Below are 15,504 nucleotides of genomic sequence, written 5' to 3'. Positions count from 1 at the left end.
TATGCGTGTTGGTACCTTCTTGCGATTAACCATAGGGGCTCGGAAATCGATGTGTGTCCCATGAAGTACATTGCAATTTTGCTATTTTTTAAATATGTAGTCTGACTATGCTCCTGTGTTGTTTTTACTATGTAACCCATTTACCAACTTTCTGTTATATTATGAATTGACATGTTATTTAATTATCCTACTGTGATTTTATTTTTTGTATGTGTTTCATTTTTATGGATACATTGTTATCCGAATAAAGCCTTTGGATTGGATTTGTCCATATAATACACAATAAATAGAGATACATATTAATATTATGGGCAAAAAATAAATATGGGTAAATAGATACGTAAATGGTCAATAAACAAATACCATGAAACTTGGAACACTAATTATTTTCAAACATTTATGGGTATCACTAATTGAGGCATACCTGTAATGTTTGCAACACTCTTTAACTGAATTTAATTATACATGTCCATGTTCATTCAGGTGATGACTGCGCATAATGTATGCAAATATTTTATTTTTTAATAAAAAATGTATGTAAGGAAACAGGCCTTTTTGCAGGTTTGCCCCACATTTTGCCCCCATTTGGACTATTAGATGCATATTGTTTTACTCTGAGAGTGCACTGAGGCCTGCTAATCAGACCCCAGTGCCAGTGTTCTGACCCATTACAAAGGTTATAATGAATTGGATGTCCCCAGATGGCAATTACTGACTTTCTTATAAGTCCCTAGTATATGGTACGCAGAGTACCAAGGGCATGTAAACAGAATGTCCTCCCAGGTATGCAACAAGGTTTGTACCACCCTGTGTGTGACAAACGACAAAATGGCTACCGGACTGCCATTTCAGATTGGAAGAGCAGTTTTTTCCCTGCTAGTTCGACTTTGCCATTAAAATCAATTGTAAAGCCACTCATTCTCTTATTAATATTTATAGGTTTCCCCTAAGGAAGGCCTATAGAGCCCTATAGCAGGGGGCAGTATATTGTTAAGGAAGACATATAGGTTTATTTATGTCCTAGCTGCAAAGACCTTAAAAGTTGTCATTTTGCTTTGGGAAGTTGTTAGCCCCATTGGCTAACACAGGGTTACATGCTGGCATCCCAGCCTGGCTAACTTCTGAATGGGATTCCCTAACTGGGTACTGTAAGATATTAAATTAATCATGACATTAAATCCAAGTGGATGACCAAATCGAGATGTATGTCACTTTTAAAGTTAAGCAACTTTTGTAAAGTTACCCCTCTATGGCCCAGCTAGAGTGGCTTTACACAAGCCCTGTCCAACAAACAGATTTCTGTCCACCTGGGAAGATGTATGAACGACTTCCAGGCTCAGGAAAAAAGGCAGTTGCCGTAGAGTGAGGTGTGACCTCCTCTCCCAGGAAGGCTGCTCGGGGTGGCAGCCCAAAAGGCAAGCTTCAAATGGAAGCCATCTTTGAAGGATGCCTTTTGTACATGTAGACAAGCTAAAGATAGGGCCAGAGATGGAAAACCCGTCCCCCAAACCAGTTTTTCCCTGGACATGTAGCTCTTAGGTAGTCACACCTCTGGGGTGGCCTACCAAGCTCCTCACAGTCGAGGGAAGATTCAGACAGCTTGAGAGTGGCGGCAAGAATATTGCACTCTGGGATTGCCAAATGCCACACATCACTGGAACTTTGTCACCAAAGTTGTCACCAGCCCATTTGCTGGTGACTACATTGTCCCCTAAGAGCACTTTCCCGGGATATAATGGGCACCTCAAGCACCTTGAACCTCAGTGCACCATGGATTTGGAGAGAGGACCGAGAGAGGGGTGTTCTGCTGCCTTTGAAGCTGAAAGAAGAGAGGCTGCAACGTCTGAAGGACTGCACCCACTGCACTTTGGGCTAGTGAGTTTTGACTGTGTCTGAGGCTCCTGGCTTGGGGAAAAGTTGATCCAAAGCCCCAGATCGAAGCAGTGAATCCAAGGGTCAGTCGGCTGGCCCCCTGGAACAGCACCAGGGACATCAAAGCTGAGGAAGCCCAAACCTGCAAAGCAGTAGCCACTCCTGAGGGATTTCCACTGGCTGCCATGGGGCACACAAAGAGACATATTCATTATAGCCAAAAGTTTCACCTGTGTCTGCCGGACCCAAGTGTGCTGCCAGAAAGCAGATTATTCATTTAAGAGGGACACTAGCCCCCACCAAGGATATTCACTGTGACTGCTGTGTCGCGAGATCGGATGCCCCGCTGCAGCTGGCCTTCTACTGTCACAAAGAGGATGCTGTGGGACCCAAGTGCCTTGGTCAAAGTCGCCTCAACCCACCAATGGACAGAGAGATCAACCACAGTTCATCCCCGTTGACTGCACAGCTCCAGGAGCATCATTGAGCATCTTTTCTGCCTGCATCTTAAGCATCAGGACCACTCCATTGTCGTCTATGGCAGTCATTTCCGAAAGGTTGGAAACACTGGTGCTTCGCTTTTATTACAGGGGACCGATATTTCAGCACTGAACCGGCACCAACCCTTCCGGCCCACAGGGAAAACGCCTGCTGCTCGCTACAGCCTGGCCCTGGGCAGTGGGTACTGTATTGTGCATTGCTGTGTATGCCCTTTTCTTTGCTGTTGTCTTATCCTTCCTCCTGAGCATCACTCAGAGCAGTGCCTCCATGGAAGTCACATCCCTGTGTGCTCTTGCTTATCTGCACCCCACATACCTACATTGCCTTCCTTCCTTAGGGTGCTCTCCTATGGACATTTCATACCTCGCTGGCAGAGCATAAATCCAGGACCAGGATAGCAGAAAGCCCAAGTATTAGTACCTTTCTTAAGGAGCATGGAGCGGATTTCAAAGATTCCTTACCTATTAAACAAAGCATACTGATCTTTAGTTTTGTGTAATAAAATTGGTTTATTAAAATTGTTGGTTGGTAAAATTAAAAATATATTAGGAGATAATTTGTGAGGGGGCCCCCGAAATTTCGACTGCCTAAGGGCCTTCACAGAGTTTAATACAGCACTGTTTGCGCTGTGACCAATTGATACCAAGCTCGCATTACAGATTGAATTGCATTCACAAAACAGTTTGTGTGCAAATTGCACATCCCTGGTTTGCAAATGAAATACTACATCAAGCCCATTGAGCTGAAAATTACCCTCTTTCAAAAATATCGCGCCCAGACCTTCTATTACCACAATATAGGGAAGGTAAATATATACAATGTTAGTATAGATTTACTATTATTAACTCAACATCTTGAACATACCATGAAGATATATGTATCATCAAGGTACATATGTGTGGAGTTAAGTATAGTAAAGATATATTTCTGTATAGAAAGTTATTTTCAACAGATTGTGGTAGTCGATATATATTTTTGTTGGATCATATTTAAAGCATGATATTCTGGTAGAACACTGCTCATGCTCACCAGACCCTCTCTCAAAAGCAGTGTTTGTATGTTATTCAGAAGAAACTATAGGAACATGTGGATGGACATCCAAACAATGTAACTGTCCACCAAATCTGGGAGAGCCGCTTACCCTATATTTGTGTCCATTTCATGGAAAATTAAGTGATTGGTAAAAATCTGCTTCTCTTGGTCAGTTTCGAGGAGATTATGAAGTCAAGATGGGCATAGAGGGATTTGCTTACAAGCTGGGTTAACTTTCTAGTACAGGAGACCGGCTGCCTGAGATGTTTATTGTTTTGTCTTTTGCCTTCACAGACAAGCTTTCACTTGTGGAGGAACCCTAAGTGGAGAGACTGGATTTATTGGCAGTGAAGGATTCCCTGGAGTCTACCCTCCGAACAGCAAATGTACTTGGAAAATCACGGTAGGATGTGGCGGCGATTCTTTTTTAATAGCCCTTCTGTTTTAATCTGAGCCTGAAGAGGGACAAGGTGGGGTAAAGAAGGTACACTGGGTGGGGGACAAGACAGTGCCATCTAAAGCATTTTTGGGGCCCTGGGCAAGACGTATTTTGGGTCCCCCTCTTTGAAATAAATTTGGATTTATAGTGCACTTCAGTTAATTTATTATGTCTTGATACCAAGTAATATTAAATTATAATTTAAACTTTAAGAACAGGACACGAACAAAAACAGCAAACTCTCAACCCGTCCAGCCCCTTCCAGACAAACAGCACTAAAAGAAAACTTGAGTAATCTTTAATGAAGAAAATTATTTTTGATCTGTATTTTTCATCTTATATTTTATGCGGGCCCTCAGTCTTTACCTAGCGTGTTCCTCACATTGTAGAAAAGACATAGAAAGTGCAGCGTGACACATGTTTAGTGGACTATTACACAATATTAAAATAAAACATATGCATATTGCGTTTGAAGAAAGGTGGGGACAATTGCCTACTTTGCCCATGTATTCAAACGTCTCTGGAATAATAAACAGCTCCCTTGATGGAGAACTGTCTATGGGTCAGGCGATGTTAATTCAAGGATCACACTGCCAATATATGACATTCTGTAGTTGGCTCTGGTTGCTTGTAAACAACTCTTAAACGTCCCACAGGGAGCAGGGAAAGGCAGCTTGAACTGACAGCATGCTTTCCGGTGACTCAGACCACGGCGATAATGAATAACTGGAAATATAAGACTGGAAAGGATGGGTCATTTTCACAACTTTTTACCTATTGGAAGCTAATGCAGGGGGAGGCTGGAGGTGCTCTGTGACTCGAAAAGTGCCACCTGGGTGCATACTTTCTAGGAGTGAGTGGCCCAGAAGGATCACAACCCAGAGTCTGTGTCCTAAGTAGAGGCTTGGGAGTTTATGTATATGATAGCATAGGGGCATATCAACAACAAAACGCGATAAGTATCGCTAAATGCGTTTAGCGCGTTTGTCATTATCGCCGTCTATCGCCGGATCACATCGCCGTGTTAGCGGCGTATTTGCAACGTTTTGCTAACAGGCGATGTAAAAAACGGGTGATAGACAGTGAGAATGAGCATTAGCGTGCGAAATCCCATGATAAGGGAACTGCGCTAATGAAAATGTAAATGATAGGGAGATGTGGACTTAACCTTGTGATCCACCTCCCATTATACAGTTAGCTAAGTCGGGAAAAAAGCAGACGTTAGATAACAGCGATAACCACGGTTAGCGTGGCTTTTATCGCTTTGCTTGTCCTGGGCCGGCTTGCAAATACTGCGATGTCTGGTTAGCGCGTTTTCCCTGTTGTTTCTGGGAAGCAACGCCTACTTCTCATCTCATTAGTGATGCGGGCCGAGGCGTTAATGTGACGGCTGCTAACATGCGCTAATGCAGTTAGCAGTGCTTTGATGATAATGAGTTAGAATAATCGCCACTATCGCTATGTGCCGGAAAAGCGTTGTTATGTCTCTTGTTGATATGCCCCCAAGTCTCTCTGAGGGAGTGTTAGAAATAGGGGTCCCAAACCTTTAGGGCCATATTACACTAAGAAGTCTGGGGAGCGACAGGCATGTGCATCAGCTTTCTGCGCCCCTGGGATACTTTGGTATTACAGAAGGGGCCACAGATACTTGCATGGGTGTGTGTGTAATACATGTTGCTCCAGTTCTACAAGTGCAGCCCAAAAAGGGCATTTCCTCATGTGCACAGGGCCTGATCCCAGGCAAATGAGGAAACAGCCTATGTGCCCACATCATATTAAAGATACGTGTGCAGAGGAACAGGAGTTGTCAGTGCGACCCCTGAGAGCGCTCTTTGAAACGTGGTAAATCAGATCCCATGGACACTCCAGATATCCCCTTGCAGCCGGGTGCAGCCACTCACTTCATCCGCCTTCAGGGGGCTGTTTGCCGCCCTTTCAAATGCAGGCTCCATTGCCGCCTTCACAGTGAAAGGTGGACGGGTTCCTTCAAACAGCCAGTCCTTCTTTCACTAATCACTGTTCTCAGTGCCAGGGTTCGCTCCTGCACTGGGAACAGCACATTGGTTGTGATAGCGTACACTGTCCCACTTTGCACCCGGCACACAGACTTATGTGTGCACTGCAGCCCAGAGTGGGACAGTGTGCCATTTCCATGGTGTTCTTTAGTGGGCAAGTGTGCCTCTCCCCTTTCTCCGGTGGATAAAGAATGCCATTTAAGAGAGAGGACATGTCAATGAAGTAAAGCGCCGGTCAGAGGGTACGCAAGAGACATCCCTCGGACGTGGTACCTGATCGGGAAGTAAACAGTAAACACATCTTCTACAACCAATCACTTGTCTCAATGTACATTATACAGTAGACTTTTATTGTGTTGTTTACTGCTGTAGTAATCACTCCAGGCTGGTTGAGATGCTTCAGGAGTATTTATTGTCGATCAATAGTACAGAAGTAATACAGCCCCACCAGGAGTAGCCAGCAAGGCGCTCAGCCCTTCTCCAACTGTGGTTTCCAGAGACCAACATTCCATATTACATCATCTCCACAGTGTTCCACTGGTGGAGCAGTGGATGACATGAACAGCACTATAACCAAGATACTACAACTGCTCAGCCACACTTGATCAGATACAAATATCACAGATGCAGACTGACACTGGCTCGTACTAATACTGAGCTGGCTCTAAGGATGCTGATCACTGTTGTGCATCACAGACGGCCACCCAGGCAGTGCGTTCTGGAAAATCTCAAATGTTGAGGCCTTTTGGTGCGCTTCATCTTGTGCAATGACGCATTCCCCTTTCTATGTTTCTTTAACAATCCTTGTTTATTTGACATACACACCTGTCCATAGTTGTGCATCCTTTGAGGAATTGTGTTAACGTGTCAGATTAGGCAAGCTAGACTTGTGAGAAGAACCTCTTTGCATGGGGTCTGTCAGAAAAAGCTACGCCTTCCATAGTTGTATGAATTTTCTTACATGGCTTTTTACATTCAGTGCCTATGTCCTTGTTTTTATCTCTGCTGAAATGGGCCCTGTTCATGAAGGAGTCGTTTTTACTATTCATTCTAATTTCTGATTTATGTTTTGCTTTGGCTAGTTCAAAATATATCTTTCGATTTACTTCCGAAAGCTGGCATTTTACCTCTTATGATAGACAGGCTGTGGTTGTAGACATGCAGAATAAATGTGGAACCTGTATTATGAAATTAAGCTTCCCGATCTGCAACTTGTAATTGGTTGCCAAATATATATTTTATAACGGTTTATGTATATATGTGTGGATGTGTGCATGGGTTTTGTATGTTGTGTTGTCTGTGTATATGTGAGTTTGTGTATTGAACTGTGCTTGTAAGGAAGCCTGTTGTTGACATGCTCTGTCTGCATGTGTGCATGCATGTGTGAATGAGTCCCTTGATGTTGTGAAGCCTCTGTGCGTGCACTGAAAAAAAAACCAAGCCTAATCGCTTTGCCAATGCTTGTTTTGGTTGTTATAACCCGATGCTCCTTCTATGTCACATTGTTTAGATACTTTGATGTCAACACATGCCATGCCACTAAGATCCTTCTCCAGAACTTTCATATCTTCCCACCCCCACATTATGTACTAGAATCTCTGTACACTAAGTTGTAGTGTAGCTCCTATTTTCCCAATAGGCTCTGCGCATTGGAATAGTACCTACAGCAGTAAAGGCCTAGACCAGACGTTAACTAGGTCTACTACTGTCGATACTAGACTTAATTTTTGGGTTTGCCAGCTAAGCTCAGAGTTCACTAGAAACTTTCTCGAATGTTCAAGGAAGGGATTAACTCCCCTGATTAGACAAGAAGGGATTTAGTTTCTGACAACCATAGAACATGACATCTTTGCTCTCCCCTAATCAAGAGTCAATCTCATGAGTCGTGTGAGCACAAGGCAATTATTTTACTCAGTCAGTACGTGCATTCTTAGTCTCATCAGAATGTAGAGAAAAGGAAGAGACGGGCGTGTTCAATAAAAAGGTGTGATTTATTGATCAGTCTCTTTTCTCATACATGAGAAATGGATCGATATTATTGCGATACTTATAGTTAAGTAAAGTGCATACATTAAAAGCAATAGTATAAAAAAATACTGTAAAAACATTGATATGGTTTCTGAGCCATATGATGTTTAAAATGATTAAAATATATTTACATACACATATACATTTGACTAAACGTACTCAACTGGTGTTTCTAAATACGCCTACCCCGTGTACCTGACCTAAGTCTAGTGCGTGGGCGGGAATAGGAAGTTACAGTTTAAGTTAAGTTTGTTTTTGCCAAGTGAATAACTAAAGAATTCTCTGTGAGGGGTTATTCAGTTCTGTACCTGGAATTTAGGATGAATGAGGAATGGTATCTCTTTCTCTGCTCTCGATATCCCAGGCTGCCTGCGAGGGCTACCCGGAAGCGCCGGTGCTGGGTCTCTCGGCTTGAGATAGCAGCGCGTCTCTCAGCGCGTCAGGAAGGCGGGGCTGCTGCCAGCGGGGTCTGCTTCTGCTTTCGGCTTCGGCAAGTATGGCTGCTCCGTCTTGTCACCACGCGTGTGTTTGCATAGGGCAAGGTCGGCAATATTTATACCTTAAAGGTGCCGGGATTGACGTAAGGATGGACATAGGTACGTCAATAAAGATGTCATACGACTTGCTCGTTAGCACATTCTTTACTAAAGTTCTCTGTGAAATCAAAACAATGGCCGCACGGATTATCCAGGTTGTCATAGGTTTGATTTGTTATGAGAACGTCGTATGCCTTATCAGGGGCTGGAGGAATGTCGCTTGTCTAATTAGATCTCAAGCGTTATGACCTAATCAGATAACACGTTCCTGTGCCGTAGTGTGACTGCGTCAGATAACGGTATCTGCATCATGGGGGCTTTTCTTGCCTCATGGGCTGACTGTTAGTTAACTTGATAGTTAGTTTAACCAGAATAGGGTCAGGAATAGGGGGATCGATTCAGAACCTATAGAAATACACGACACCCACTCCACGCTAACTATGGTCATATCTACTAATCTATGCATAGTATAACATAGTACAACATACTATAGAGTATAGTGTATACCTTACCACCCCAAAATACATAAATGCATTCTGAAATTTTCAAATATACTGAAAAATTGCAGTCATATATATTGTATGCACATAAGCTATGAATTAAATGCAAAAGTAAACACGCATTTGTATGCATTATTGCTAATTTGGTATTTGAGAAATACACATGAAATGGCTCTTAATATGGCTATACAGAAAGAAAGTTCGAGACCATTTCATCACATAATAAAATATTTGTGAACATACCAGCGGGCAGCTAAAGTCTATAAAGTCTATAAAGTATCTAAAAATAGAAATCTTAGTTCTCTAGGAATAGTTTCTTACTTTAAGCAGAAGATCAGTGTCCCGGGAAAAAAATATATAGAAAAATATTTTAGGGGCTTGCTGAAAAAATTGCTGTCCGTGAACTGGATGGTAATTGTTCATGTGACTTTATTTTCAAAGTTGAAGGCCGAATTCAGGGAACGCCGTGTGCGAGTTTACTCAAAAGTCTCTATTTCTGTTCTGGCGAGAACATCATATCATTCAGGCTTTCGAAAAAACTGTCAACAGCTTCATGGGAAAGTTCCACTAAGTCGGAAATAGGGGTAACCATGCATTCGTGCGCATGATTGTCTCCATTGACATTCTGATTTGCATCACTGACAGAAGGTCGTACCTGTTCGATGCTGCTTTCATCTTGAACTTCACTACTCTTCAATCGTAGTGGTGAAGATTCCAGGAATGCCGTCATCAGGATTGGCAGCCTTTGAGGGCAGCACAAAGCGTGAACCTTGGTAGGAACCAACAGTGTATCTGCATCCACCGGCGCATCCGATTGTAGCGTCAGACAGGTGTCTAACACGCATTCTTCTCCGCATAGCAGACACCTTAGTACAGGTAAAACACACCTTTGCCACATTGGTCGAAATGATAGAAACCAAGTCATGTTTAGGTCTCTAAGCCGGGAGAGTCCCAGGATTTTTGATATCCGGTCCCGGTATCCAATGGCTAGGATCGTATCTTCCATTGTCGCGAGAGTTTGATCTGTGACATGGGTTGCCATAACGAAAAATAAGGACTAGGAATAGGATTCCTGCAATTAGTCCCAGGATCAGGGGAAGTCCGCCAAAAATCGAATGGACGAAATCTGGAAAAATACCCAGTATGGCTTTGAATGGTGTTAATGCCATCGAAAATACTGTCTTAAATACCTTTGAGACCCCTGTGGTATCAGAAATATTTAAGATTTCGCTTAGGATTTCCGCGAAATGTACGGGGGAATTGGTTGATAATAATGTATGTATCTCTGCAGTCGTCCTTGCGACTTGTAGATCATACGTTTCTTTTGATGACGTGAGCCTTGTAGGCGTCTGAAGAAGCACTGTTTTCATTCTGCTTAAAGTGTGTATTCGAATAGAAGTAATTTTCAAACCGGGCCATGCCCTCGCCTCCCTGTCTGGAAAGGAGCTGGGGAACAAAGAACGTCCACAGCACTTGACCTTCGCCGTTGTAGTTACTAGATAAGGAGTCCCGGGCATAAGACTGCAACATCTGCGGTCTACAATAAGAATGTAACTCCCATTATAGAGTCTTTGAAAGAATGGTTCTATTTCAGTTGCAGGTGCGCCTTGCTGGTGACATGAAAGGTTGTATGAATTCCCTTCACAGGCTCCGTGCCAACTAATTCCGTTACACAGAAGCGTGCCGCTTAGTGACATAGCACAATTGTTGCCACTAAGAAACACTTTCTGTCCTTTATTACTGACACATGCATGTGAATAGGGCAGGTTCCAAGTTGTTTTAAGGTACCCCTTTCCCAATTTCTCGTACATGCCAGCCTGTATATATTTTTGGCAGTATTGAAACCTGAAGGTTAAGATTGGAATATTTATTATTCCGTGGATTATCCATTCACTGACAGGTCGTTCTGACATTGTCATTGGTAATCTTTCTAGTTTTTCAATGCTCAAGATTGTATAATCAGCACCCTTTTGCGCCATACCGATTTGTCTATCAGTAAGGTTAAAGATTTGGAATAGTGACGTTGTGTTGATTAAACGCCAAGGCACATAGCCTGAACGCAGATTTTGTAACGTCCAGCCAAGCTGTACAATAGAACGCAATTGTGACTGACCATGTTGTAATAACAGTAAGTCTTGCGATAATATATCGATTGCTGAAGACACAATGCTGTCCAGTGAAAAAATTCTGGAGGACAGAGTCATTAACCCATTGTCCACTACAGAAAGTGATTTTTCCAAATTAATACGATCAATTTCACGTATTCTCTCTGCTGTTTCAATTTGAGTAACCTTCCAGGCCTCATTGTATGCTGCATATACAGAGGCTGCTATGAAACGCGTTTGACGCTGTTTGAGTGGTCCCATTATGAAATCACGCAAGTCAGCACCATCAGTAAGTAAAGTTAGGTGTTGCTTAATTTCAGGCAGTGTGGAAGTTTGTAGCCATTGAAGGCATAATTTGCCCACACTGTAGGTTGTTATTATCCCTGGGTGATGTCTTTGGGGATATCTAGGGTCTGGCCTGGTCATTTTAAAACCCTGTGTTTTATTCAGGAATCTATCTTGACAGTTATTTGTATCTGTGGGCCAGATCAACCATTGTTTCCAATCAGGATGTGTTCTGTTTTGGTTAAGTATATGGTTTACGTCTATTTCTTCATCTGTATCAGAGCTATTGCTAAACATTGTTGGCTTTGGAATAGACGGGTTATTTAAATCTTTGATTTTGGCTAAGCCAAGACAGGTGGTTTGTTGAACAGTATCATTTAAAAATATAATTTGTTCTGGGATCATGCAGGCTCTAAACAAAGCTTCTAAACCCTGTACTTGCCATTCTTTTGTACCCCAAACACTTTTCAAATCAACATTTTTGTCCCAATAATTAAATCCAAAAGTATTCATTTTTTCAAAGAATGAATCTGAATATATCAATTTTGTGTTGGTTATCATGGTTTTCATCCCTGTCTTGTTTGACAATTTATAATAAAATGTTTCAGCATTAGTTATGTTAAAACCTGAAAAATATGAATATTTGTCATAAACGGTTCTAGAGCTCCCTTTTGGAGGTGTAGCACAATGTTCCCACTGATTATAATTTAAAACATTTCTAGGTTGTGCAGATTTATGCAAGAAATGGTTACCATAATGGTTATAGCAATACATACTATCATAATTTGTAGAACCTTGCAAATAATCATGTTTTGTAAATTTAGCAGACATTACTAAGTCAGACATCATATTGTTAATACTTTCAAAGTCCCAATCATCAGCAAATGAGTTTGGTTTTGCAAAGTCACTCAAGGAGATCTTGATTTGGTGTGGATACTTAAGGATCTCGACCGGACCATAAATTTCATAGTCAGTGTTGTCCCAGGCTACCCCACCAGGTATTGGAATTGCTGTGAAGTTGGCTGAAGAAAGTTCTGAAGAAAGTTCTCTTTTCTCGACGTGTGAAGATGTGTGTGGTTTGAGGACCAAGTTGATGTTCTGACTTGCTGTGTCCATTTTAGCATATTTTCCCTCAAGGAAGCGTCCCAAAGTAAATACCATGATGAGCCAAAGTATGAGGATAAATGCACCAAAACCCACCCAAAATTCAATCCATGGAGAAACCAGATATGTTTCTTTCAGTTGTTTCAAAAGTTCCTTCGCTTTGTCTTTAAAGGATTTTGATGATGGCTGTGTCTTTGATTCACTGAAACCTTCAGAGGAATCATCGAAGTTGATGAAGTACCCGGATGCAGTTCTGTCAATTGTTCCAATTGCTTCAGGATTTTTGTTTCTTGCATTTTCACTTGGTACTTCAGTATAGATCGGTGTGTCTCTGCTAAATGTCTTTATTTGGGTTTTCAGAGGTCTGAGTTCTATTGCGGTGTTGCATAGTCCTTGTTGTTCTTCTGTAGGCGTTTCGAATGTGATGAGCCTCTTTGATAGAACCTCTGTACTGGTAGCAAACCTTGGTGTTCTGCTACTTATTGGGAGTCCACTTGGCCTACTGTTTGTTATCGGCCACATGTTGTGGTTTTACCAGGTCGATGGATACAACTCGGTTCTCCTTTTTTCCAGCAAGTGGCGGTAGTACAACTGATCTTGTCCCGTTGACAGACAAGACAGGAACTGCTTTTCTGTAAGAAGGCCCAAATTCCTTCTTTACCGCGATCTTCTCCCTGACTAGATCCCCGACTTTTGGAATCCAGACAGGTCTTGCTGGGACAGGTGGTGATTCTTCAGTGGTTGTTGGCTGTTGTTTCAACTGTATGTTGCTCAGGTCTTTTCTTGTTTTGTTTAAGTCCTGCAAAATAGCCAAACGGTCTTTGACATCAAAGGTTTTTTCTATTACCACTGAAGTCTGACTATCAAGGTCAGAGATCGACATCCTAGTTCCGAATAATAATTCGTACGGACTGAATCCCTTCAGAGAATTTCTTGGCAAGTTATTTAGACTACGTTGGACACTTATTAGATGTTTGACCCACCCAGCTCCCGAACCTAATACCTTTGCCGTTATAGATTGCTTTATGTCACGGTTTTTTCTTTCAACAATTCCGTTCCCCTCAGGGTGAAATGGACAAGAGTACCGCAATTGCACGCCCATGCTGACCATGGCCTCCTTATAAGCCCGAGAGCTAAAAGCAGGACCATTGTCCGAATGCAGAATGCCAATTGCGTATGTGCCGATGAAGACCCGCAAATCTTTTATAACAGTTCTGGCGTCAGCCGTTCGCTGGGGCCACATCCATATGAATCTCGTGCATGAGTCCACTGCGACCAAGATATATTTATAGTTACCATCCCTTTGTAAGGGACCGCAGTGGTCTAGATAAACACAGGCTAATGGTTTATCTGAGATTAGAAGGGGCGTCTGTGCTGGACGTCTCACAGTTGATACTTTCATTTTTTGACATATTTCACATGCTAGAACATAGTTCCTTGTTTGTCTTCTCATTTGTGGCCACCAGTATCTCTGTTTTAATAATGATACAGTGGCTGAGACGCCAGCATGGGTAGAAGCAAGCCCTTCGTGTGCCGCTATTATTAGTCCTAATCTATGTTCCATGTTTGGAATTGCCCTATCCCCCACTCCAGGGATTTGAGCAAAAGGAACATTGTTTTCATCAGTTATGTATGAGTATTTTAATGGAAAGCCTTTAGGGAGTGGTTCTATCGAATCCTTTTCTGAAGCGCTGACAGCTTGTAATATTTCGCTGTCTATTTTTGTTTTTGACCGGGTGACGGCAGCTACGGAAGCCGTTTGCACAGCTGCCTTCGCGGCCTCATCAGCCAATGAATTCCCTGCAACGTGAACGCCATCACGTTGATGACTCAGTGTATGTATCACGTGAGTCTTTGGTAGTTCTTTTTGTAAAAGAGCTACTTGTTCCCATAGCATTTTATGCTTGATTGTGCCACCTTTCGCATTCTTGAAACCGTTTTGAAGCCAGATCTGCAAGTATTCATTATAAGATTGAACGCAATAATACGAATCGCACACTATGAGTGTGGGGAATTCTCGATCGGTATTTTCAAGCGCCATCTTGAATGCTAGTAATTCAGCTCGCTGAGCTGTGCAATCTCCTAGAGATTGGGTTTTAGTGAGGGTTGGTTTAAATTTCTCTTCGTGCCAACGACCTTTAACAATCGCGCACGCAGCACTGTAAGCTTGTTTACCCCCTACTGCGGGTTGTGCTGATCCGTCTGTATATATTATACAGCCGTATTGGTCTAGAGGCAGAATTTCGGTTGGCGGAGGACATTCAAATTCATATTGGAGGAATTCTTGTGTTTTTAAGTAAGGATCAAATTCGTACACCACGTCTGTTGCAGCAAGAGAGTTAGCCCATTGTATCCATCTCGGATGGAGTGCTTTAGCATTTGGAATGCTTGCCTTTGTTACCGCCTCTAAGGCTGGTATTGGTGTCACGATTACTATTCGTTTACCTTGTGCCAGGGCTCGTTCTTTTGCTATAGCTGTCTGTGTTGCTGTAAGAATTTTTTCCGTTGGGCTAAATTTCATTTCAGCCTTAGTGTACAAGTGTGATTTGAATGCAATTGGTACCTTTTCTCCCTCATTAGAGGTTAGGTATGTGAATCCGCATCTCCCTGGGATGACTCGGATCACAAGGTTGCGTGTATTATCACGGGTTTCTAATTTTGTTTTAATTAGCATGTCTGTTTGTAAGGATCTCAAAATTTCTGTGTGTGTTTGAGTCCAACTGGATCTTTTAAAGTCTGGTTTAATTAGATCATAAAGGGGTTTGACCCTTTCTGCGTAATTTGCAATGTATGTTCTTCCGAAATTTAGGAAGCCTAGAATTGACTGTAAGTTTTTTAGTGTTTTAGGAGCTTGGATTACGGCACATTTCTCTAGGAAATTGTCTGCCAGGCTTTTACCTTCACTTGATAACTCATATCCTAAGAATAGGACTGTCAGATGGGCAATTCTGGATTTTTTGAAGTTGAATTTGTAACCCTCTGCAGCGAACCCAAGTATTATGGTGTTCACTCTTTTCAAGTGAGTATCCAAGTCATCATCTGTTAAGTAAATGTCATCGACATAAGATAATGCTTCATCATCATATA

The 15,504-nt window shown here is 42.3% G+C and overlaps 1 protein-coding gene across 1 annotated transcript in view; it reads left to right on the top strand.

Annotated features, from left to right (window-relative positions):
- Nucleotides 1-15,504, top strand: part of PCOLCE2 (procollagen C-endopeptidase enhancer 2) — a 346,699-nt gene that overhangs the window by 10,442 nt on the left and 320,753 nt on the right. Inside the window, exon 2 of the mRNA XM_078665619.1 lies at nt 3,700-3,808. Coding sequence (XP_078521745.1) covers nt 3,700-3,808 — 109 coding nt within the window. The remainder of the gene's footprint in view (nt 1-3,699; nt 3,809-15,504) is intronic.

This window comes from Lissotriton helveticus, chromosome 11 (genome assembly GCF_964261635.1).
Source record: "Lissotriton helveticus chromosome 11, aLisHel1.1, whole genome shotgun sequence".
Taxonomy (NCBI): domain Eukaryota; kingdom Metazoa; phylum Chordata; class Amphibia; order Caudata; family Salamandridae; genus Lissotriton; species Lissotriton helveticus.
Note: the sequence above shows the minus strand (reverse complement) of the source record. Positions and strands in the feature narration are given on the sequence as shown.